Source organism: Lepidochelys kempii, chromosome 11 (genome assembly GCF_965140285.1).
Source record: "Lepidochelys kempii isolate rLepKem1 chromosome 11, rLepKem1.hap1, whole genome shotgun sequence".
Classification (NCBI taxonomy): domain Eukaryota; kingdom Metazoa; phylum Chordata; order Testudines; family Cheloniidae; genus Lepidochelys; species Lepidochelys kempii.
Genome location: NC_136390.1, coordinates 2255810 through 2280160, shown reverse-complemented (window position 1 = coordinate 2280160; position 24351 = coordinate 2255810). Strand labels below are relative to the sequence as shown.

The following is a 24351-nucleotide window of genomic DNA, read 5'->3' as shown; positions in this document are numbered from 1 at the left end:
GGCGGGGTGTCGGGGCCGGGGCCGGGGCCGGGCCTGGCCGCCTTTCCGCCCGCCTGCGAGGCCGGGATCCAGTCAGGCCCCTGTGCGGGCACCCCGGGGGCGGGGCGGGGCGGAGCCCAACCAACGGCCCGCGCGGCGGGTGGGCCGATCGCGGTGAGCGGCCGCATCCCGGGTCCCGCTGATGGGGGGCGGGTCCGGGGCTTGTTACCGCGGAACGGCCTGGGGGATCCCTGCGCCCGGCGGGGGGGGGCTGGATCCTTGCGCCCGGCGGGGGGGGCTGGATCCCTGCGCCCAGGAAGGGGGGGCTGGATCCCTGCGCCCAGGAAGGGGGGGGCTGGATCCCTGCGCCCAGGAAGGGGGGGGCTGGATCCCTGCGCCCAGGAAGGGGGGGGCTGGATCCCTGCGCCCAGGAAGGGGGGGGCTGGATCCCTGCGCCCGGCGGGGGGGGGCTGGATCCCTGCGCCCGGCGGGGGGGGGCTGGATCCTTGCGCCCGGCGGGGGGGGGCTGGATCCTTGCGCCCGGCGGGGGGGGGGCTGGATCCTTGCGCCCGGCGGGGGGGGGGCTGGATCCCTGCGCCCAGGAAGGGGGGGCTGGATCCCTGTGCCCAGGAAGGGGGGGCTGGATCCCTGCGCCCGGGGGGGGGCTGGATCCCTGTGCCCAGGAAGGGGGGGCTGGATCCCTGCGCCCGGGGGGGGGCTGGATCCCTGTGCCCAGGAAGGGGGGGGCTGGATCCCTGCGCCCGGGGGGGGGCTGGATCCCTGTGTCCAGGAAGGGGGGGGCTGGATCCCTGTGCCCGGGGGGGGCTGGATCCCTGTGCCCAGGAAGGGGGGGGCTGGATCCCTGTGCCCGGCGGGGGGGGGCTGGATCCCTGTGCCCAGGAAGGGGGGGCTGGATCCCTGCGCCCGGCGGGGGGGGGGGGCTGGATCCTTGCGCCCGGCGGGGGGGGGGCTGGATCCCTGTGCCCAGGAAGGGGGGGGGCTGGATCCCTGCACCCGGCGGGGGGGGGGCTGGATCCCTGTGCCCAGGAAGGGGGGGGCTGGATCCCTGTGCCCAGGAAGGGGGGGGCTGGATCCTTGCGCCCGGCGGGGGGGGGCTGGATCCTTGCGCCCGGCGGGGGGGGCTGGATCCCTGTGCCCAGGAAGGGGGGGGCTGGATCCTTGCGCCCGGCGGGGGGGGGCTGGATCCTTGCGCCCGGCGGGGGGGGGGCTGGATCCCTGTGCCCAGGAAGGGGGGGGGCTGGATCCCTGCGCCCGGCGGGGGGGGGGCTGGATCCCTGCGCCCGGCGGGGGGGGGCTGGATCCCTGCGCCCGGCGGGGGGGGCTGGATCCCTGTGTCCAGGAAGGGGGGGGCTGGATCCCTGTGTCCAGGAAGGGGGGGCTGGATCCCTGTGCCCGGCGGGGGGGGGCTGGATCCCTGCGCCCGGCAGGGGGGGGGCTGGATCCCTGTGCCCGGTGGGGGGGGCTGGATCCCTGTCCCCGGGGGGGGGCTGGATGCCTGCGCCCGGTGAGGGGACTAACCGGCCTCCAGGGGTGAATACGCAGATTGCAGTGATCTGGGCAGGGGTGATCCTGGCCATAGGATCTGGTCTGACCTACCAGATCCTGCCCCTAGACAGCCAAGCTCCGGGCAGCAGAACCAGTCCCCGTGAGGGAGACCTGGGAGTCAGGGCTCCGGGTCAGCAGGGGGAGACTCGGGGTGTTGAGCACATACTGGGGGGCTCAACCCTGACGAGCGCCATGTCGGTTCCTGGGTGCGCAGCTCGGGGCGTGGGGAGGCTCGGATGATCATGGGGGTTCCGGTCACGGGGCTTGCGTTCAGGGCATGGACCCTGACCTCATCCCCATCTGCAAAGTGCTGAGCTCACCCGGGGCGCTGTACAAATAACTGATAATAAAATAAGGAACCAGCCCAAATGTACAGGCCCCCAGGAGCCGAGAAGCTGGGACAAGAGCGGCCAGGCAGACCTTGGCCCGGGGGAACGAGCAGAAGGCTAAGGGTGTGGGAGGGGAGGGAGTAACAGGGGAGGTGAAATTCTGAGAGAGAAGAGGGAGCCAGGAGCCGGGAGAAGGACCTGATCAGGCTGGAGGACAAAGAGGAGGAGTGTGGCTGTGGGATGCCAAATAAGATGAGGGAGGCTGGTGGCCATGGGAAGAGGGAATGGTGACCCGAATGAGTTTGGGCAGCAGGGCCGGAGAGGAAGGGGTGGAATCTGGAGTGCAGAAGGAGAAGCAGGAGACCTGGATGAGAGGAGCTGGAGACGTCTCAGGAGGATGGGAGCTTGAGGAACAGGGAGAGGAAAGACTGGGAACTGGGCAGCCAGAGATGGGATGTTGGAGGTCTCCCAAGAGAAGACCAATGGGAAGCATCTAGGTAGCACCGTAGCATTTGATCACCTCAGTCTCTAATGTGTTTATCTCCCCCCCCCCCCGCCCCGAGATAAGGAGGTACTTTCATCTCCATTTTCTACATGGCAGGACTGAAGCCCGAGAGGCGACGGCCTGGATGTTCCAACATATTTAGGCACCTGACTCCCACTGAAACAATACCTTTGAGGATCTGGGCCTCAGTGACTTGTCGAGGTCACACAGGAGGTCTGGCAGAACAGGGACTTGAACCCAGGTCCCCCAACTCCTTGTTAGTGCCCTAACCATTGCACTGTCCCTCTTCTCAGCTGGCATAGGCCTGAGGGGGAAGGGGAGGCCCAGGAGGTGGGAGATGAATTGAACAGCCTCTAATGTGCCACTTTGCACTGTCAGGCTGGTGTGCCCACCATGGAGAAATACCACGTGCTGGAGATGATTGGAGAAGGCTCCTTCGGGAGGGTGTACAAGGGGCGTCGGAAATATAGCGCCCAGGTGAGGAGAGATCCAGGAAGGGGCTCTCTCAAGAGTGGGGTGGTATGGGAATACAGTACCCAGGTGAGATTTGGGGAAAAGGCCATATGGGGGAAACATAACACAGGGCTGAAGAGTTCTTGGTATGCAGCTCAGGGTTCTGTGATTGGGCCTCCAGGTCCAGGGTCCCTGACAATCATATGTGTGATCCGCACCAGATAGTTTCTCTGGTAGTTTCCACTGTACTTAAGGTTGCACAACAGTTTCCATTTTAATCCCCTGCTTTCACATGCTCAGCACTTTCTGGAACATTCCTCTTTGGGGCTGACACATTCCAGGCTTTGTTTGCACTTGATGGGGAAATTTATTTGTTTTAGATTTCTCTGATTATTTCTGAATTCGGCAGCTTGATTCTCCCTGTACCTTTTAGACAGGGCTGCAGCAAAAGCAACCAACATCTGAAACTTGGTCTGGGCAGAATCTCACTGAGGTCTGGTACCTTGGCTTGGTCTAGATAAAAATGAGGGTTTTGATTAACTCCTGACAATTTGCAGCTTGGTTACTGAGCCCGTGCAGCTGCAACTGTCATGAATTCTACAGGTTTACACACCGATTTTGGAAAGGCCTTTCACCCTGCATCCATTTCTACTGGCACGATTGTTCACCTACCGTTTTGCCTGCAGTTCATTGCGGATGCAGTTAGTGACGCTTAGATGGCTGGTACCTGATTTGCAGCAGAATATTGCAGTTATGCGACAAAGTGCTACAATTTGCACAGTTCAGTGTGTGCAAGATTCTGCCCAGGAAACCCGAGGCTACTTTTACAAATCAGAACCCCAGAGAAAGATGCACCCTGCACATGGGCAGGCCTAGCTACACTCACATACTCACTTTACAAAATTTCCCAGCATTAAATCGTCATACCTTTAAAATGACTGTAGTTTTTCAACCCTAGCTTGTTTTGTAGATCTCGCTGAGATCTAGCATGTTGGAAGAAAATCAATTCAAGATTTTAAAAGTTATGAACACTGAAACTCAGCAAACTCTGGAGTCCCCTTAATCCATGCCTGGTGCTAAGGTTACGTGCAGTGGTAGGGGAGTGTAGACCTGGCCTTAGCCTTCCACCCTAGCAGTCACTTGTTGATCCTTGCCTGGGTGGGAGCAGTGGTGGGTGCGGGCTTGCAGCTCCCAGCTTTGTCTGCTTTGGCAGGTGGTGGCGCTGAAGTTCATCCCCAAAGTCGGGCGATCGGAGAAGGAGCTGAAGAACCTGCAGCGGGAAATTGAGATCATGAGGGGGCTGCACCATCCCAACATCGTCCAGATGCTCGACAGCTTCGAGACTGACAAGGAGGTAAGAGGGCGCGTGTGGGGCCTGGGTGTGAGGGCACTGTCAGCTGCACAGCTTCTCCTGCATAGCCGTAGCTGGTCGCAGCTGGGCCCTTCCCGCAGGTGCTAGAGGGGTCCTGTCGCTTCCAGCGACGCCATCAGAGCAGGCGTACCTGGCTGGAAGAAGCAAGCGTTGGCCTTTCCAGTGACTCTGCTGCATGTTTCTTGTCCCACCTGCCGGCGGCTGGGTTTGTGCCTCGCTGTTCGGGTGAGTCCCGCGGTCGGACTGCACAGCTCTCGTTGTCTCCCACTGCTGGATTCCCCAGTGATTCCCCTTCCCCAGGGCCCAGTGGGGTGTTTCCTTCGCCCCTTGGGCTAAATCCTGAGGCCTCACTCCGGAGGGCCAGTAGGAGGCTGTCTGAGCAAGGGCTAAGTCTGGGTCTCTGGACCTGGCCAGACGTGCTGGAATCAGTGTCCTTGCCCGGTGGGTTTCCCAGCATCAATGCTCCAGCCATGAGATCCCATCCCCAGGGGCCCCCAGGACAAAGCTGGGGTTCGCACCTACTCTCTGAGGTCCCACGATCCCTTCCTGCCTCCCCCTGCAGGTGGTGGTGGTGACGGACTATGCGGAGGGGGAGCTTTTCCAGATCCTGGAGGATGATGGGAATCTGCCAGAGGACCAGGTAGCTCTCTGACGCTGACGCATCGGGGCCAGTCAGAGTCATATCAGGCCTGGGGCAGGGCAGCAGTGAGGGGCTCATTGTCCTTCAGGAAGTGGCAGTGTTGCTCCTTCAGACAAGCGGATGTCAGAGCTGGCTGGACACTGCCGAGTCTTTAGTCTGGGACTGTCCCTCCAGAGGGGAAGGAATCGGAGCCCAGATGCAGGGGCGGGAAGGCTCTGATTGGCTAAGCAGGAGAGAGAACTCACCTTTCACCTCGACGCGAGCTGGGTTCAAATCAAGCTACAAGTGACATGAATTTGCTGGGTCTCAGTCTACTTCTCCCCTGTGTCCAGGACAGGAATAGGGATGAGGGGTGGGTCGGGATCAAAGGGCTATGGCAGAGCTCTGTGCGTGGGCGGGAAGCCCAAGACTTGGATAACCGGGGGCTGTTGGTCAGGATTGAGGGGCCCTGGCAGAGCTGGGTGTGTGGAAAGCCTTGGGCTGTGGGTTGAGACACAGGGGCATCAGCAGAGATCAGTGTGTGCGCACAGCCAGAGCTGGGCTAGCAGGGGGCTGCGGGTCGGGAGTGAGGGGCGCCGGCAGAGCTCTGTGTGGGCAGGGCTGGGCTAGCAGGGGGCTGCAGGTTGGGAGTGAGGGGCGCCAGCAGAGCTGTGGGGGGCCCAGGGCTGGGCTAGCAGGGGGCTGCGGGTCGGGAGTGAGGGGCTCCGGCAGAGCTGTGGTCAGGATGCAGGCTCGGCCGTTGAGCCCTCAGGGTTGCCGTGTCTCTCAGGTTCAGGGCATCGCCGCCCAGCTGGTCTCTGCCCTCTATTACCTCCACTCCCACCGGATCCTGCACCGCGACATGAAGCCCCAGAACATTCTGCTGAGCAAAGGGGGTGTCATCAAGCTCTGCGACTTCGGGTAGGGGCCCCAGGAACTCGCCTGCCCTCGGCAGCTGGGGCCATTGGGGCAGTGGAAGGGTTCCTGGGCTGAGGGGGGGGGCTCTCGGAGGCAGAATTAAGGGGCTCCCTCTCTCCCAGCAGGTTCGCTCGCGCCATGAGCATCAACACCATGGTGCTGACGTCCATCAAGGGCACCCCGCTGTACATGTCCCCCGAGCTGGTGCAGGAGAAGCCCTACGACCACACGGCCGACCTGTGGTCTGTGGGCTGCATCCTGTATGAGCTGTTCGTGGGGACGCCGCCTTTCTATACCAACAGCATCTTCCAGCTGGTCAGCCTCATCATCAAGGACCCCATCAAGTGGCCCAAAACCATGAGCCCCTCATTCAAGGTAAAGGGGACGAGGAGTGGGCAGTTCCACTGCACCCCACAAAGCCACAGCCGCCTGGTTCCAGACAGCCCCCCACCCCCGCATGGCTCCAACATCCCCTCCTCAGGCGAGGTCACTGAACCCCCCTTTCCCAGGGGATGGGCTGTCCAGGCCAAATTCCTGCTTGGGAATCATGAGCGGTTCCACTGACTCCCCTTGCAAACTGGATTCTTCACTTCCTTCCCTGGTGAGCGGTGTTGCTGTGTGCTGTTTGACGGCTGCGGGGACTCACCCCAGAGCTGGCTGCAAGGGTAGTCAGGGGCCTGCATGTTCTGTGTGTCGATCGGTGCAGGATCTGCCTCTTGCTGCTGAATCGTCCTCTGGAATCTCAGCTTCCGTTTACACAAATTGCTTCCAGCCCTTATGGTTGTGAAGAAACCCTTCCAGGGTGACAGAAGCGTATCTGATGCAGCAACACCTGCCTGAGTCTGTAGACAGCCTGAAACAGCAGCTCTGAGGGTCACAGACTGGCTCATTAATCTCAAGGGACGTTAACTCTGAAGCATAACGATGAGATGCCGTACGCCAGCTTTTAACTATTTCAGCCATTTCACAGAAACATCCATTTCTATCCTCTACCCCACGCTCCCTTCCCAAAGTCAGGTGTAGAACCCAGGAGTCCTGACTACTCCTTAGGCTAGTGCACATGCCCAGTTCATTGTGTCCCAGCAAGAGCCAGCAACTGTGGGGGCAGTGAGTGTGACAATGGGTCTCTGTGCCCCTGGGCAGAACTTCCTGCAAGGCCTGTTGATGAAGGACCCTTGCCAGCGCCTGTCGTGGCCAGAGCTACTGCACCATCCCTTCATCGCTGGACGGGTCACCAGTGAGTACCAGCTCTCGCTGCCCCCTGGTGCAATGCCACCATCACCGCCCGCTGCCCAGCCACCCCCTCTGCCCCATCTCCCCCAGAAGCAATAGCAAACTGCCTTGCCTGGCCCTCTCTCCAAATGCCCCTTGAGACCCCAACCCCCAGCCCAGGCCAGTCTCCAGAGTGGCCTGCCCCTCCAGCCCCCGGAGCTCCCTCCACCCCGTGTTATGGTTGCTGTGGTCCCTGACTGGGCTCACCCCTCGGCTCCCGGCAGTGATCGATGACACAGAGCAACATGGAATCGCGAACCCCTTCACCAGCAAGCTGCCCCCGGAGCTGCAGGTGCTGAAGGAGAAGCAGGCTCACTCGCTGGCCCCCAGGAGTGGCCAGTCCAAGATCCTGAGGAAGGCGCGGGAGAAGATGGCTGAGGAGGCCCGGAAGAAGGTGTGTGTCTGGTGTCACTGCAGCAGCGCTGGAAGCTCACTGGGACACACGGGGCCTAGGAGGGAACTTGACAAGGGGCTGGGCGAGAGACTGAGCAGGGCCCCTCCAGCTGGAGGTCTCAGAAGCAAGTGGGAGGGATAGTGAAGCCGGGAGGTGGTTGGGCCAGTTACGGGGGAGGCCCACAGGGGATCAGGAGTAAGATGGGAGTCTGGGGGGGTTGGTCAGTTACATGGAGAGAGATCCCCTGATGACTGGGGGGACTGAGTGGGGACAGGAGCCCGAAGGATTGGTCAGTTACACAGATAGGGCCCCTCAGGTTGGGTGAGAGTCGGGGGGTTTGGTCAGTTACGGGGAGATGGGTGTCTGGGTCTTGTCAGTTACAGGGAGAGAGACCCCCTCTGGATGAAGGGGAGTGGAGGCAGGAGTCTGGGGTCTTGGTCAGTTACACAGAGATATAATCTGGCTGAAGCTCTTCAGTCTTTTCCAGGAGCAGCTGAAGGCAGACACTCCGTCTAAAAAGGAGGCAGCCAGAAGAGGTCCAGGGCACAAACCCAAAGCAGCCCCTGGGAAGGCAGCCCTCAGGGAGGGGGAGCAGACAGCCTGCGCTCTGGGCTCCCCTCCTGGAGACAAGAACCAAGCCGTCCTGGGAGAAGAGCCCAACGAGACAGAGTGGGAGACAACTGAGCCTCCCCCTACACCACGGTGAGGGGCAGGGATGACTGCTCTGGCTCAGCTGGGTCTGTGGGTTTCCGGGGGCGGACTGGGCTGGGGGGCACCCGTGAGCAAGGAGATGGCATGAGGCAGGTCTCTAGCTGCTCTGCTTCTTGGGCAGGGAGCACCGGATCACACAGGATTACGAGCGGGAGTTCCCAGAGGTGGACAGCAAGGCGGGGCCACACGGCAGGCGCAGCATCGAGACCGTGCACCTGGAGAGCGAGGTGAGGCGTGACTGGGTGTGGACTGGGGCACTGGGGAGGTCTGGGGCAGGGTTGGCCCCACTCCCCTGAATCAGATGGTATCCACGCGGCCATCTCCCCTCTTGTGACCTTTGGCCTAGGAACTGGATAGTGACGACGAATGGCAGCATCTGATCGAGGCCACGGAAGCCTCTGCCATGCAGCTGAGCACACCCCTGAGCCTTCTGGGGGACCCGGCCTTTCAGCAGCGCATCCGGGCCCGGCTCCAGCACTCCAGCCAGCAGGCGAGTGGGGACAGCCAGGGGAGCGGCCTGGGGGCAGCAAGCGGCTGCCGTGGTTCCTTATTCCCAGCTCGCTATTCAAGGAAGGGCTTGGGACTGGCTGGCAGGAGATCTGAACTTGGTTGTCGGCCGTGTTACCTTGCAGGACCCAGGGGGGAGAAAGAGAGAGAGAGAGGGTGTATGTGTGTCCTGTGCCTCAGTTTCCCCATCTGCACCTAGGACACAGAGCTCAGCGCAAGGCAGGGAAGCCTTCCCCTCCCCCTGCATTGGTGACCCTGGGAAACACCTGGATCCCTCCATCCTCCCTCCCATCCAGGGGAGGAAATTCCTCCTCTGTCCCCAGAAATCTGAGCTCTCCTGTTTGGTGGATCCCTGCTCTGCGCCCCCGCCCCCTGTGGGTCAGAGCCTGTGATGAGGGGAGCCCAGTGGCTGGCAGACATGCTGCCCATGCCAGTGCCGGGTTGCCCGCATCCAGGCCTGCTGCTGATCTCAACATCACAGGCCCCTTCTCTGGCCTCTCTGTGCCCAGGTGCTGGAGGGGATGTTGGAGGGAGCGTCTCATCTCCGCCCAGCCCTCCGTGTCCTGGGCAACCTGCTCGCCGCCAGGTGTGACTCAGAGCTTCTGGACAGCTTCTGCGAGGCCGCGGATTTACCTCGCTTCCTGCTGCACCTGCTCGGGCAAATCCTGCAGAGCGCCAGCAGCAAGCAGGTGGGCGCGGGGGAGTGCTGGGAATGCATGTGGCCCCCGCCCCAGAGGCTAGTTTTGCACATGCTGCGGCGGGCCTGTGGGGGAGAGGGGGTGTCGCCCCCTAGAGGCTGTTGTATCATCACCACTGCATGAGCTCTCTGGAGGCAAGTTGTGGCCCCCCTCCAGCTCTGGGTGTGCGTCCTCCCGGAGCTAACCCTGAGCGACTAGCTCCCCCTTGCAAGAGGGGGAAGGGCCCTAGGGTGCCATAGGTCAGGGCAGTTTGGCTGCCCACCAGTCAGAGTGGCACTGCCTGGCACATGGTTTCTTTCCTGCTCCCGCAGCAGCCCTGGTGCATCACGCTGCTGGCGGACCTTGTTGGCGTGACAACGGCCTATTTCACCAGTGCCTCCCACCTGGGGTGGAGCCGGAGGAAGAGAAGGTAGAGTGGCCGCCAGCGGGGTGGGGGGAGTCTCTGAGAGGCACTGCACTGAGATCCCCTCCCACCCTTCTCCCCACCAGCCCCGGGGCCCTGAGGATTGGGGGCCACGCTGCGGGATTAGAGCTTGCGGCATGGGGGAAAGACCTGAACGTGGCCCACCCACAGCATGTTGTCCTGCAGAGCTCTCAGAGCACTTGTGGATGACACTCAGGATCATCATCCCCTGTTGTAGAGGTGGGGAAACTGAGGCACTGAGGGGGGAAAGGATACTCCGGGATCCCACAGAGTAGCAGAGCTGATGAGTTCAGACTTCCTGTCTCCCATCCTGAGGCCTCCCCACTGGGCCATGCCACCTCCGTTGGGTCTGACCTGCCTGTTAGCCAGACGCCTGCCTCCCTGGGCTGCCCTCCCCCGGGGGCTCTGTAGTAAGGGCGCAGCTGGCAGATCCCATGGGGAGAGCTGTTCCCGTTGCCCGGTTGAGCGTGCAGTTCATCGGGCGACCCCTGGCCCCCCGTGCCTCACCTCACCGACACCTGCCTCCCCCAGCCTGCAGGTTTTCCACGAGGCGGCTGCCGGCTTCCTCTCCCTGCTGCCCAAGCTGCTGGCCCAGCCAATGGACATCGAGATGAGGCTCCGCCAGCAGAGCAGCATGGTAACGGTGCCCCTCCTGCGTGCTTGGCTTCCTCTCACTGCCCCGTGCTCGCTCGCTGGGCCTCTCCTGTGGGCTCCTGCCGTCCAGCGCGGGGCCTCCTTCCTGTCCCCTTGCTCCTTCCTTGTGTCTCTCCCATTGCCTCAGACCGGGCTGGCTCCCTCCCCTCTGGGGCGTGGCTACCTCTGCCAGCCCTGGCCCTGCAGGGTCAATCCTGCGGGCCCTGAGCCCCTTGCTGTCAGAGCAGCCTCCATGGCTCAGGATCATCCGGGGCCCCCTCCCCTCTCAGGCCTGGAGCCTCCGTCCATGGCCTCCCCTTTCCTGCTCTTCCCTGCCCCGTCCCTCTCCCCAGCCGTGCAGTGACTGCGGACCTCTGTGTCCCTCTGCAGAGCTTCACCCTACTCTGTGAGGACATGGACAGCAGCAGTCCCAGGGTGTCGGGCCCCTTCTATGCCAACCTGCTCGCCAAGCAGCGCCCCCTGCTGGACACACTCCTCCAGGGGGCCACCCTGGAGATGCCCACTCCGGAAGGTAATGCTTTCCCCGCACCTGGGATGAATGGGATTTCCCCCATGATGGGGGCAGCCCCACATCTGCCTGGTGGCTGGGCTCCCTCTGGCCCCTCGGGCTGGCGGGGTCCCCAGGGAGCTGCAGTCACTGCCCACGGTTCTTTGTTCCTCGTTTTAGTGCTGGGGAAAGTACGTGACCGATGGCCCTGATCGGAGCCAAGGGTAGAACAGACCGTTCCCGCCCACAGCTCTGCTGGTGCCCCTCACTCCTGACCTGCAGCCCCCTGCTAGCCCAGCCCTGGGCTCCTCCCCACGCAGCTCTGCTGGTGCCCTTCAATCCTGACCTGCAGCCCCCTGCTAGCCCAGCCCTGGGCTCCTTCCCACGCAGCTCTGCTGGTGCCCCTCACTCCTGACCTGCAGCCCCCTGCTAGCCCAGCCCTGGGCTCCTCCCCACGCAGCTCTGCTGGTGCCCCTCACTCCTGACCCGCAGCTCCTGTGCACTAATTGTCCATCTGGCTCTCTCTCAGCACCCCGATCTTTGTTCATAATTACATATTGTCAAGGTTCCTTCCCCACTCTGAACTCTGGGGTACAGATTTGGGGACCTGCATGAAAACCCCCTAAGCTTATTTTTACCAGCTTAGGTTAAAACTTCCCCAAGGCACAATGTCTTTGCCCTTGGATTAGGTAAAACGCTGCCACCACCAAGTGTTTTAGACAAAGTACAGGGAAAGGGCCACTCAGAGCCCTATTCCCCCAAATATCCCCCCAAGCCCTACACCCCCTTTCTGGGGAAGGCTTGAGAATAATATCCTCACCAATTGGTACAGGTGACCACAGACCCAAACCCTTGGGTCTTAAGAACAATGAAAAATCAATCAGGTTCTTAAAAGAATAATTTTATTTGAAGAAAAGGTAAAAGAATCACCTCTGTAAAATTAGGATGGTAAATACCTTACAGGGTAATCAGATTCAAAACACAGAGAATCCCTCTAGGCAAAACCTTAAGTTACAACAAGACACAAAAACAGGAATATACATTCCCTTCAGCACAGTGAATTTACAAGCCATTAAACAAAAAAAACCTAACGCATTTCCTAGCTAGATTACTGACTAACTTTACAGGGGTTGGAGAACTTGCATCCTTGATCTGTTCCTGGCAAAGGTATCCCACAGACAGACAAAAACCCTTTGTCCCCCCCACTCCAGATTTGAAAGTATCTTGTCCCCTCATTGGTCATTTTGGGTCAGGTGCCAGCCAGGTTACCTTAGCTTTTTAGCCCTTTACAGGTGAAAGGGTTTTGCCTCTGACCAGGAGGGATTTTACAGCACTGTATACAGAAAAGTGGTTACCCTTCCCTTTATATTTATGGCACGTGTCTTCGATCTTTTGTCCCTGCCCAGAGCCAGCGAGGGAGGCGAAAGCCGCGCGAGAGCAGCATGAGCGTGGGGCAGATGTCTTCACAGCAGCACTGGCCGCAGTCTGCAGCCTCCCCGTGGGGCGGAACGGGTGCCAGGAGGCCAAAAAGCAGGTCAGGAGCTCAGACCGCTCATGGTTCCTTCCTGGCTGAGAGGCAAAAAGTGCCCTGCAAGCATCCTGCGTGGCTGGAGGTGACGGGGTCGCTGCAATCTGCAACCCCCCTGGCCTGATCTAGAGCATGGGATCCCGAGCACTTTACAGACGCTGCCCAGGGGACACTCGCATGCAGCCACCTCTGGGGTGGAAAGTGGCAGGTGCCACGCAGGGGCTCGGGACAGGGAGTAAATGAGGCTCCAGAAGCCAATGGAACACACGGCGGAATTCGGGGAGGGGGAATGCGATTATCCGCGCTGCGGTCTGAGCAGGACGCTGGGTTAATGCAGAGGCAGCGTGAGAGGGTCTTTACCAGTCCTAGGCGGTCTGGGATGCAGCGTTCCCCAGGGCCATGCTGGGGCATGGGGCCAGCACGGACTGCCAGGGGAGAGCGCCCCCTACAGATCTCCCACCCTGCTCCCTGCAGCAGAGCGCCCCCTACCACTTAGGTGGCTAGCAGGTCTCTGGGACTGTGATCCTCTTGGCTGATTTCCCACAGGTCGCCCAGCTGGTGGCTGAGAAACTGACGGAGGAAAACAGCCAGCTGTTAGTGAGGCTCCTGGCGGGACTCGAGCGCCCGGCCTGCTCCCTGAATGCGCTGAAGGTAACGGGTCCCTGGACTGGCCCCACCGTGCCTCCATTGCCCCTTGGTGGGCTTCCGTGGGGCCGATGGGATGGGGCCTCCCGCTGTGCTCTCCCCTGCAGATCGAATCCAGCCCTGGCCCCGCTGCGTGTCAGCTCGGGCTGATTGTTGCTTTCACAGCGCGGCACCCGCATGGCACCAGCTGTGCCACATAGTAACGGGCCTGCTGCTCTCAGGTGGCAGATCTTGGCCGTCCTGCCTCCTCCCCACTGTGTCCCTTGGGGCCCGCCTGCGATGTGGGGGTCACCATGAAACCGAGCCCACCAGGGCCTGCAGGCTGGTCTTGGGTCTCTGCAGGGCACCTCCTCCCCCCTTCTCCTTTTCCAGCTGGGCTGCTGGCTCTGTGTGTCCCCCACGCTGACCTCTGCTGTCCCTCTGTCCCCCAGGTCTTGTACTCCTGTGGCCACGCCAGTAAAAGCCTGTGCCAGCTCCTGGCCAAGGGGCAGCAAGTGCCGAGCTCCCTGGCCCGGCTGGTGAAGGGCGAGGTACGTCCCTCTCGCCTCACGGAGACCCCCAGGGGGTGGATCGCGGGTACAGCTGGGCTCCTCGCTCTGTCGGGCTCCTCCCTCCTGCTGACTCCCGAGAGCACGGGCTAGATCCAGCCCTGGGTCTGGGGACTTCGTGCCCTCGGCCACCGGCTGTGGGGAGGAGGGGCAGAGGGACCTGGGGCGACGTGAGGTCCAAGGGGTACAGAATGAGCAGAGACGACTGTACCAAGGATTGTGGGGGAGGGGCGGGGGAAGGCGTAAGGTGGGGGGTAGAGGAAAGGGATCTGGGGGAGGGGAGAGGGAGGTTAGCCAGGGCCTGGCAGGGGAGGAGTTGGGACCGGTTTGGTAAGGGGGGGGGGGGGCAGGGCAGGGGGGGTGGAGGTAACCGGGGAAGGAACCATTCTCCAGATCTGCATCTCGGCCTCTGGTGTGGGCAGCCCAGTGATTCCCTGGTGCCCATCCCCTGCAGCCTTTGCCCTCCTGTCCAGCGCCCAGGTCTTGCTGCCCCCAGCCCTGAGCTCTCTCCCTTCGCAGGTCCCGATGGGGGAGCGGCTGCGGGTGCAAACCTGCGAGGCATCGCTGCACCTGCTGTCTCTGCTCGCCCTCCAGCTGCAGGCTCCCCCTCCCCGGTAAGTGTGCCTGGCCCCACCCTGCGTCCGGCCTTGGCAGGGACGCTGGCATTCAGCGCCTACAGGGGCAAGCTGGGGGGGCTTCGGCCTAGTCTACTCCACACTCCTCCTCACCAGTGGCCCCGACTGGCCCCTGGCTGGTGGCTGCTGCTGCAGAGATCTGCTCCTAGGTGGGATCCCCGCCAGGGCAGGGCTGCAGTTAGCACTGGATCTCCCCGTGCGTGGAGCCTTTCAGGCTCTGGCTCTGCCCCAGGGGAAGCTGCGTTGACCCTTCTCCGGCAAAGTAGCCCATCAGCATTGTGGCTGTAGGCCATGGGATGTGGGACTCAGCAGGGGCGCTTTCCCCTCGGAGACCGCGCTGACCCCAGTGGGGCGATAGGGGCTGCGGGGCTCAGTAGGGGGTTCAGTGCAGTCCCCAGTGGGGGGCGCTGGGTTGCTGCAGTACCACTTTTCTCAGAAGACAAGAAATGAAGCCCTTAATCTCGGGGTGGGGTTTCCGTAGAGCCAGGCTCTGGACCCTCCTGCCTTGGCTAAATGCCAGCTGGGCAGCTTCATTCTGCCTCCCGAAAGTCCCTGGCAGTTTGTTGAATTATGGGATCTTGCTTCACCTCCTGGCCTAAGCCGCGCAGCAGCATTGCCATATACTGTGACCCAGCTGCTGCATTGCTGCTCAGAGGTGGCTGCCTTTCAGTGCTGGGGGAAGTGGTTGCTGTCCGTGATCAGTTTGCCCAGCTCTGTAGGGTGAGTCAGTCCCTGGCGGGGGCCGATTTCCCAGCTTCTCCTGATGCCTGGGTCTGGGTCGCTGTGTTTCAGGGTGGACCTGGTGGTGAGTGACGCCACCGAGCTCTTCACCCAGTCGGCTGTCTTCTCCCTCGTGGTGAGTCCGTCCACCTGGCACAGCCCCACCCAATCGGCTCCCGTCCTGGGAGGGCCACACCTGGCTTGAAACAGCCAAATCCCCGTCTGTGTATGGGCAGAGCCCTGCATCTCCGCCTAACCCTTCCCATTCAGGGAGCTAGCTGCAGTCGGAATTGTTCCCACACTCAGGGGGAGGGGGTCACAGCCAAATCCCCTTAGTCCGAGGGGTGTGGGGGCAGTCTGGCTGATCCTACACTTGGGGGAGGGGGTCAAAAACAGATCCCCATGGACGGGGGTAGGGGGTCAGTTTGACGGTTCCTACACCCGGGGGTGATGCTCACACTCAGATCTCCCTGGGCGGGGGTTAGGGGGTCAGGCTGACTGTTCCTACACCCGTGGGGGGGGGTGCTCATCGTCAGCTCCCCGTGGGTGGGGAAGGCGTGCCAGAGGAAGGGAGTGGCCAGCTGTGTGTACCCCCGGACTCTGCGGTGCTGAGCTCTCCCCTCCCCTGCAGAGCGCCGCGGGATTCCTGCTGGCTCAGCTCGGACAGCATGGGGCGGCCATCGAGGTGGGGTGCGAGGACGCCATGTCGGCCATGACCAATGCACTCACTGCGCCTGCCGAGGTAGGTGGCGAGCAGCTGGGGGGCTGCCCCGTGGGAGGGCAGGGCCAGGAACCCCCAGTGCACCCCCGCGAGGGGATGGACAGGCTGGGACGCCCTGACCGGGTCACCCGCAGCTCAGCACTAATCCAGTCTGGCCCGTCTGATGCCATGGGAGTGTTTGGAACCACCCACTTCTAGAGCCCAGTGCCCAGCGCTAACCTGGGCCCCTCCTGCCCCACTTCTCTTCCAGCTGCACCTGCCCCCACCCATGGGCGCTGGGCTCTACGATGGATTCCTGCTTCTCCTGCTGCAGCTCCTCTCCCAGGTACCGCGCTGCCCGCTTGGATCTGGCACCGGGACTGCCTTGGCGGGAGGCTGCCGGGGGCTAAAGGGGGTGGGCGAGGGTAAACCCAGGTGTCCTGGATCCACAGGATTGGGGTTACGCCCTGTCACGGCGTCCCCGGGCGATGCTCTGGAACTGCTCCCCATGAAGCCAGTCAGGACTCTGGGGAAGTCTCCTCTCGGGGAGCAGCCTGTCTGCAGGACACACAGCTCACCCGGCTTCCCCCTTCCTGGGTCCGACCTCGGAGCATTCAGGCTCCTCTGCCCCTCTGTGTGCTTCCCACAGCGAGTCTGTCCAGGTGGGGTCCTGGGGAAGCCAGAGGGTCCTGCCCCCCAACTCCGCAGTTAGACGTGACTCTCAGCCAGCCAGTAAAACAGAAGGTTTATTAAACGACAGGAACATGGTCTAACACAGAGCTTGTAGGTGCAGAGAACAGGACCCTTCAGCTGGGTCCATTTTGAGGGGCAGTGAGCCAGACAACCACATCTGCACTTCACTCCTTGTCCCCAGCCAGCCCCAGACTGAAACTCCCTCCAGGGACTGGAGCCACCCATGGGTGTGGAGCTGCCAGCCCGCAGCGGGAGAGGAATGGCCCTGGGAGTGGTGCAGTGGGGGAGGAGGACCATGGGAGAGGAGTGAAGTGAGACCAGGAGACAAAACGCCCAGCACATTGACAGCTCCATTCCCAAAGCGAGCCATGATCTGGGGGTGTCTCCCTGAGGGGGCCTGGGTTTCAAAGCAGGGTGCTTGGCACTTCTGACCCTCCAGCCCCTTTAAGATGGCACAGGCAGGGCCCCCAACTCCCTAGTCGCGGGACTCGCCCGGGGAGCAGCTGCTGGAGATGCTAGTGGGAGGGGAGGCAGGGGCTGGGGGCTGGCCCGTCAGAGGGGGGTGGAGGCAAGTGAATGGGATGGGGGGACCCATGAGACCATCTCTCTATTGTGATGTGGCCTTGAAAGAGTCTGAGCCCCTGGCTGTGGTCCAATCTGGTGAGGTTCTGACACCCCACCCTGGCTCCCACTGGGCCAGGCCCTTACTTTGTGGGAGTACCAGCTGCCTACAGGACTCTGGGTTTGGCCCCTTGGTGGTGGCGAGGGTCGAGGGCGCTCCGCCCCACGCGGCATGGCGCACTGACCGGCGTTCTCCCTCTGCCAGGGCGACACGGTGATGGTGCGGGGGTTTGCCAGCTCGGAGCTGTGGAACGTCGCCTGGCACCGTTTCGCCATGGTGCTCCACCTGGCCGCCGATGAGCCAGTGATGGAGGGCGAGGAGCCACTTCCAGGCCAGCCCACTCCGGAGCCAGACTGGACCCTCGTCTCTCCTCAAGGTAGGGAGGAATGAATGTCACTTTCACCGGTGGCCTAAGACTACACATCCCAGAATGCCCTCTGGCTGTTAAATATCCCCCACATCTGGGAGTTGCTACGGGGGTACTTTGTGCAGGTTCCCATGAGGGGTGGAAGCTGCTTCCTTCACTCGGGGCAGCTCTTCACCTCGAGATGTTGGAAGCATAATTCCTCACCTGCTAATCCCCATGGAGACAACTGAGATGAATGGATTCCCTCAGCCTGGAGGTCTGGCCCGCCTGACCCTATTAGCATCTCCTGTGGCAGGTTCCTTTGAAGACTCATACGTGCGCCCAGATGCAGCCCGGCTGGTGAATTTTTGAAGGATGAAGAATATGAGGAAGGACGACACAATGGTTAGCCTGGCACTCAGGAGACCTGGGTTCCATTCCCGGCTCCACCACAGACTGAGATTGTTACTTAGTCTCTCTGGGCCTCAGTTTCCCAGCTGCCCAATGGGGATGATGGCCCTGCCTCCCAGGGGCCTGTGAGGTGCTCAGATACTCCATGATTGGGGCCCAATAGGTGCCTTAGCTAGAACTTCAGTTGACGGTTTGTGTCTCGGTGTGGAGTCTTTCACGTGTCTCACGCCATCTGCCCAAGCATCTTCTGCCTCTCTCCTGAGTTCAGCCCTTCCCTCGGGGGCAGCGAAAGTCTGGTCTCTTGGTTTATTAGTAGCTAGATTATACCCAGCGCCCCCTCACCCCTTGGCATCCTGGGACATTAACATGGGCCTTATGAGGCTCAGGCTGGTGCTTGGTGACCACGGTGGTGGGTGTCTTAGACATCCAGATTGAGTCGAACGTGGCAGCCCGTCTTCCTGGGGCAGCGACCTCAGCCAGGGAGCCGCAGGGGCCAGTGACTGCGCCGGCCTACGCCACATCCTCGATTCCTGCCAAGGTGGGGCTGGCATCCCTGCCCGTGCTGGGTGGGGCAGGAGAGGAACAGGGAAGCTGTTCTGGAGAGGAGGGGACAGCTGAGCCCTGGTGGGTTGCTTGCCGTTCAGCAGGCCCGTCTCCAGGAGATCACAGTCAGGGTCGCTAGCCTGCCTCAGGCCTGTTCCCAGCCAGCTCTTCTGGAGTCTCCCGGTTTGACGGACGCTTCCCTGGCTCTGCCTGGTCTCGGGCAGAAGTAGAGACCTGATCGCAGGAGCGCTCCCCACTCTGCCTCATGCCTGCGAGGCAAGATGGAGCGGCCTGGCTGCCCCAGAACCCGCCCAGCACCGGGACAGTGGGGAATGGGGAGGGGGGGCAAGACTCATTGCTCACCCCTCATTTCACCTGTCTGCCAATTTCCCCATCCCCTGCAGGCACCGCGCTCTTCCTCAGCCTGGCCCTCTTCGTCTTCACCCGAGAGCCTCACCAGTGCCTTCTTCAGCTCGCCCACCCCAACAGCATCATCATGGCAACCTTCCCCAAGCTGCTGTCCCTCGACTTCCTGGCTCACCTGGCGCAGACGTGAGTTCCAGCCAGTCAGGAGCTTGGCTGGGCGGGACGTGGGGGTTTCATGACTGGTGGTGCCAAGGGGAACTGGGATCTAGAGAACATGCTAACTGGGAGAGGTGCAGAGAAGAGGCTTCAAAAACCTGCCTCAAAGAGCCCAGTCTATGGAGCTTATCAAAGGACGACTTGATCAGTCTCTAAGTATCTACATGGGGAACAAATATGTGAGAACAGGCTCGTCGGTCTAGCAGAGAAAGGGTTAACACAGTCCAGTGAAGCTGGACTGGAAATCGGGTGTCCGTTTTTAACAAGGAGGGTAATGAACCACAGGAACAACTTCCCAGGGGTTGTGGTGGATTCGCCATCACTGGCAGTTTTGCCACCAAGCCTGGGTGTTTCTCTAAAAGCTCTGCTCGGAGTGATTGGGGGGCAGGTCTCTGGCCTGGGATCTGCGCGGGGTCAGACCAGATGGTCACAGAGGTCCCTGCTGGCCTTGGAATCTCGGAATCTAAGGGCAGCTGGGACACAACTTGCCCTCTTGGCATGTGTGTGCCTGCTGCAGATGGCCCCACTCAGGCGCAGTGTGGACGGATGGTCCCTGAGGAACAGTACAATCACTCAGACCTCCCCGCTGGGCCTAGCATTGCGGGGCTCATCCATCTGATCCTCTCTGACCCCTCTAATGACCCCAGGCAGGTGGGGGAGGACGGTGACCCCGAGCTGGTCCCAGCTGTGGTGCTCCAGGCCTGCCAGCTGCTCTGCTTCCCCTTCTCCTTGGACGTGGACACTGAGACCTTCAGGTGGGTCATGAAGGCCCTGAGAGACGCCGAGATCCCCGCCCATCTCCTCCAGGTACCCAGGAATGCTCCCTCCCTCCCTCCCATGGCTTGGGCTCTGGAGCCGTGATGAACGGGCCCCAGGCTCTCGGTCTGGACTCCATGTGCCCTTTCTTTCTCTCCGCGATCCCTCCACCCAACTTGCTCCCCGCATGCCAAGCAGAACCCTGTGGACCTCTCCTCCCATTTCTGCCTCTTGTCTGTGGTGCCTGTCTCCATTAGACCCTCCATTCTCACAGCCCTGGTCCATCCGAGTCCTCTCAGTAGCTGCCATCTTTCCTGCTTCTAGGTCTGCTGCCACCATCTGCCCTTCTCGGAGACCGCGCTTCCCATGAGCCTCCTGTGCCACCTCGTCCTGTCCGACGAACGGGTCATCGACCAGTTGGTGGGGGTGGCTGCTGCTTCGGACTCCGCCACTGCCTTCCTGTCGGCCATCTTGCTTTCGGACAGCCCTCTGCTCACAATGGACCTCCTGTCCCTCCTGACCCACGTGGCCCGGGCCTGTCCTGCTCACCTGCCTTTCCTCCAGAAGATCCTGGGCGGCTCGGACTCGGCCTACCAGCTGCTGAGCCACCTGCTGTGCCACCAGGAGCACCCGATCCGCGCCAAGGCCTGCAGCCTGGTGGGCAACCTGCTGCGTCACAACCAGGACTTCCCCCGGGCGCTGCGGAGCCGGGCGGGCCTGCTGGAGCACCTACTGGAGCGTCTGTCGGACCAGGACGAGAGCGTGCGCAGGTCGGCCAGCTTCGCGGTGGGCAATGCTGCCTACCAGGACGGCTCCCTTCCGCACGCCCTAGGGAAAGCCGTGCCCGGCGTGGTGAGGCTTTTGAGCGACCCCCAGGCCAAAACCCGGTGTAATGCCGCCTCCACTCTGGGGAACTTGGGCAGGCAGACAGCGGAACTGGGGGACGTGCTGATCCAGAGCAGAGCCCCCCATCTCCTGCTGGAAGTGGCCTGCCATGACTCCCAGCCAGCTGTGCAGGAGGCAGCATTGGTCGCACTGCGGTCCCTCAGCCAGCAGCCAAAGATACACCAGGTCAGGAGCGCCTAGTCAGATTTCAGTGGGGGGGAGGGGCGAATTTCAGCAGGGTCCATCCCCCTCCCCGCCTGGGGAAGCTCCCCGGCCAGGCCTGTCCCCTGCGGTTCCCTCCCCACCTCTGCCTCCCTCTGGGCCCGGCCACTCGCACCAGCCTGTTGTTAAGGGATGGCAGTGGGGGGTTTCACACCGTGCCCACGCCCCACATGCTGGTCGTTCACCAGAGTCCTGTAGCTCCAGGAGACTGCGGTGATGGTGCCCCAGGCCCAGTGCCCCTCACCACCACCATCTGGGAATTCCCGGCTGTCCTCCCATGGGGAGTCCCTCATGCCCCTGGGGCAGGAAAGGTGGGTGGCAGTCTCATGCCCCAGGGGGCAACCTAAATGATGCTCCTGCACCAGGCGCCATCCAGCCTCCCTCTGCATCCAGAACCCTCAGGCCCATCCCTCCATCTTCTTATCCTGATTCTGTGAAGTGCTCTGAGCTCCACATGTCACCTAGAAAGCTGGACTTAGACTTTGAGATGTGTGCAGACTGACGGGCAAAGAGGGTAGATGGGGCAGGGCCCCCTGGCAGGGAACGTGGCTAAGGCAACACACAGCACAGCCCAGGCTAGCTGTGTGGTGAGTGTCGTCTCCTTTGGGTTCCAGGTGCTCGTGTCGCTCAAGGCCAGCGAGAAGCTGCTGGCACTTTCCATCAGCGAAGCTCAGACCAGTTCCTATGGGAGGCCCCGACCGTCTTCAGCTCATCACTGCAAGAAGCTCATCCACCTTCTGCGCCCAACACACAGTGCCTGAGAACAGCAGGTCTCTGCTCTGGGAGAGACCATTCCACCCGCCTCTTGAGGACGACACTTTGTGCCGGAATACAGGGGACACTCCCATACTCTGTCCAGAAACAGGGGCCACCACCCCCATCTCCTGAGACCAACGCAGTGCCTGAGCATGGCAGGTCCCTGTGGAGTCGGGGGAGACCACCCTGACAAAAGTTGGTCAAGGAAACGTATCTGATAAAGACAGAGATGGGTGAAATACGGTGTGTGAGAGAAAGAAACCAGAACTCCTCCTCCTCTTGATCCAGACCCCTGCTCGCCAAAGAGACCCCTCTTTGCCAGTCCTGAGAAAGATCATGCCAGCAACTCCCTTTCCTGTCCTTTCGTAGAGATCTCTCCAACCCCAAATTTGGTGCCCCCCAAACTTCCCCAGGGACAGACGTTGGTTAATGTTCCATCTTGTACTATCTCCACCCCCACCACACTTCATTCCAAGAGCACCTTGGAATGAATGAACCCAACCCCGTTTCCAGGCTGAATCCTATCCAACCAGGTCTAGCTTCTACTTAGAGGTTCTTCTGACTCCAGGCACCTTCCTGGGAAGAAGCCTCCAAACCTAAAGTACCCAGCTTTCAAAAAGGGGTCTCATGCTTACTGAGATGTACCTTATGGTCACCTAGGTTGAGCCATGCAGGGAATCCAGCCCCAAGATCCAGTGTGCCTTTGGCCTCTCCCCATGTCAGTCTCTCTCCCACCAGAGAAGTGCCCCATCTCTCCCCATCCTCCTTGAATGAGCTCCAGCAAGATCAGATTTAATTGAACCAGATCCTGGATGGACTAAACCCAACACCAAGCCTTGATGGTTCAGGGACTCTCTCCAGGACACATTCCACATACTTACCTTCACCCTGCACTTCCAGAGTTTAACTGCAGGGTCCAGGTGATACAAGCCAGACTTGGCATCAGATTCCCAGGAGAATTGGAGTTCATGGTGTGTCCAGGATTCTGTTCACAGCTGCTGAGGGCTTCTCTTCTGCAGTGAAGTTGGAGATTGTCTCCCTGGCACAGCTTCATGAAGACGGGTTCGGTTCTCCTGTTATCCTTGGAGTGTGTGGTGGGGATTCTACTCTGCGGCTCTGACTGAAGTCTGAAGGTTTCTCCTAATCTATGTGCCCCATCATGCTGGAACCCACCACCTTTGTGGATGAGAACTGGACAGTCAAATGCCATCTGCGGAACCTGCTAGCGTTCCTTAATCAGCCAGAGGGGTCGCATTTGGGCAATGCCAGGCACTTCCTCCCTGAGGTTCCATGTACCACCTCAATGTTGTGGGTCTGAACATACTCGATCCGATGTGTTCATAGTGGTATTTGGGTGTCCATAGAAGCCTTGGCTGGACTTATCCAACCTGCATTTTCTAGCCATTTGTAGTGACTCTTTTATAAGAGAGACTTTGTGTGACGTTGGTTTGGAGTCACTTTTCTAGATTCATTTTTTGTACTATTGCATATACGTTTGTAATTTATTATAATAAACGGCTCTTCCCTTCCTGGGAAAGCTTCCTGCTGCGTGTGTGGATCCCTTAAAGAAATGAACAGAACTGGTGTGTGGCCAGCGTGTAACGGGCTCCAGGGATCCCAAAGAACTTTACCCTGAAAAACGTTCCAGAGCAGCGAAAGTCTAGATCACTGATACTCTAACTTGTGGCTCCTTGGGGCCCTGCAAGAGTCTACATAAGAATGGCCATACTGGGTCAGATCAATGGTCCATCCAGCCCATCTTCCAACAGTGGCTAATACCAGGTGCTTCAGAGGAAATGAGCAAAACAGGCAATCATAGAGTGATCTATGTCATCTCCCAGCTTCTGGCAGTCAGAGGCTAGGGACACCCAGAGCATGGGGTTGTGTCCCTGCCCATCCTGGCTAATAGCCATTGATGGACCTGTCCGCCATGAATTCATCTAGTTCTTTTTTGAACCCCCTTACAGTTTTGGCCTTCACAACATCCCCTGGCAACTAGTTCCATATCTTTTTTGAGATGGGATGACCAGAACTGCATGCGGTATTCAAGGTGTGGGTGTATCATGGATTTACATAGCACCATTATGATATTTCCTGTCTTATTATCTATCCCTTCTAATGGTTCCTAACATTGTTTGCTTTTTTGACTGCTGCTGCACATTGAGTGGATGTCTTCAGAGAACTATCCACAGTGACTCCAAGATCTCTTTCTTGAGTGGTAACAGCTAATTTAGACCCCATCATATATGTATAGTTGGGATTATGTTTTCCATTGTGAATTGCTTTGCCCCTTATCAACACTGAATTTCATCTGCCATTTTGTTGCCCAGTCACCCACTTCAGTGAGATCCCTTTGTAACTCTTCACAGTCTGCTTTGGACTTAATTATCTTGAGTAATTTTGTATCGTCTCCACATTTTGCCTCAACATCTCTGTTTACCCCTTTTTCCTGATCATATATAAATATGTTGAACAGGACTGGCCCCAGTACAGATCCCTGCTATTTACCCCTCTCCATTATGTAAACTGACCATTTATTCCTACCCTTTGTGTCCTATCTTTTAACCAGTTGCCAATCCATGAGAAGGCCTTCCCTCTTATCCCATGACAGCTTATTTTGCTGAAGAGCCTTTGGTGAGGAACCTTGTCAAAGGCTTTCTGAAAGTCCAAGTACCTTATATCCACTGAGTCACCCTTGTCCACATGTTTGTTGACCCCCCCCAAAGAATTCTAATAGATCGGTGAGGCCTGATTTCCCCTTAGTCCTCTCGTGAAATCTGCTTGTTTGATCAGATGAAGTACTACATCCCCATCTAGGGCAGAGCTGGGTAGTTTTTTCTAGCTTCTTTATCCTGGCTCACACGTGGCTTT

The 24351-nt window shown here is 60.1% G+C and overlaps 1 protein-coding gene across 12 annotated transcripts; it reads left to right on the top strand.

The window, feature by feature from the left end:
• The first annotated feature begins 76 nt into the window (after window positions 1–76).
• Window positions 77–23028, top strand: STK36 (serine/threonine kinase 36). Of its 12 annotated transcripts, none has more exons than XM_073304884.2 (27): window positions 77–153; window positions 2758–2856; window positions 4046–4186; window positions 4767–4844; window positions 5614–5744; window positions 5864–6116; window positions 6885–6978; window positions 7238–7407; window positions 7877–8109; window positions 8240–8345; window positions 8465–8608; window positions 9135–9314; window positions 9635–9732; window positions 10279–10384; window positions 10771–10912; window positions 12295–12422; window positions 12963–13067; window positions 13493–13591; window positions 14129–14223; window positions 15037–15100; window positions 15596–15706; window positions 15936–16010; window positions 17184–17355; window positions 18684–18831; window positions 19509–19668; window positions 19942–20688; window positions 21339–21569. In XM_073304884.2, exons 2-27 carry the CDS (start codon window positions 2773–2775, stop codon window positions 21483–21485), a joined length of 4011 nt encoding a protein of 1336 aa, XP_073160985.2. In that variant the 5' UTR covers window positions 77–153; window positions 2758–2772; the 3' UTR covers window positions 21486–21569. The 12 variants fall into 12 exon arrangements, with proteins under 12 accessions (XP_073160985.2, XP_073160986.2, XP_073160990.2 ...); XM_073304885.2 differs by lacking the exon at window positions 77–153 and adding an exon at window positions 1503–2371; XM_073304889.2 differs by lacking the exon at window positions 77–153 and having other exon boundaries at window positions 1503–2856; window positions 19513–19616; window positions 19942–20469; window positions 21339–23028.
• Window positions 23029–24351: the final 1323 nt, after the last annotated feature.

Coding starts and splice junctions, on each gene's coding strand:
- STK36 (XM_073304884.2), top strand. CDS start 2,773: ATGGAGAAATACCACGTGCTGGAGATGATTGGAGAAGGCTCCTTCGGG. Junction 4,187..4,766: donor GCTTCGAGACTGACAAGGAG/GTAAGAGGGCGC, acceptor CTCCCCCTGCAG/GTGGTGGTGGTGACGGACTA. Junction 10,385..10,770: donor TCCGCCAGCAGAGCAGCATG/GTAACGGTGCCC, acceptor GTCCCTCTGCAG/AGCTTCACCCTACTCTGTGA.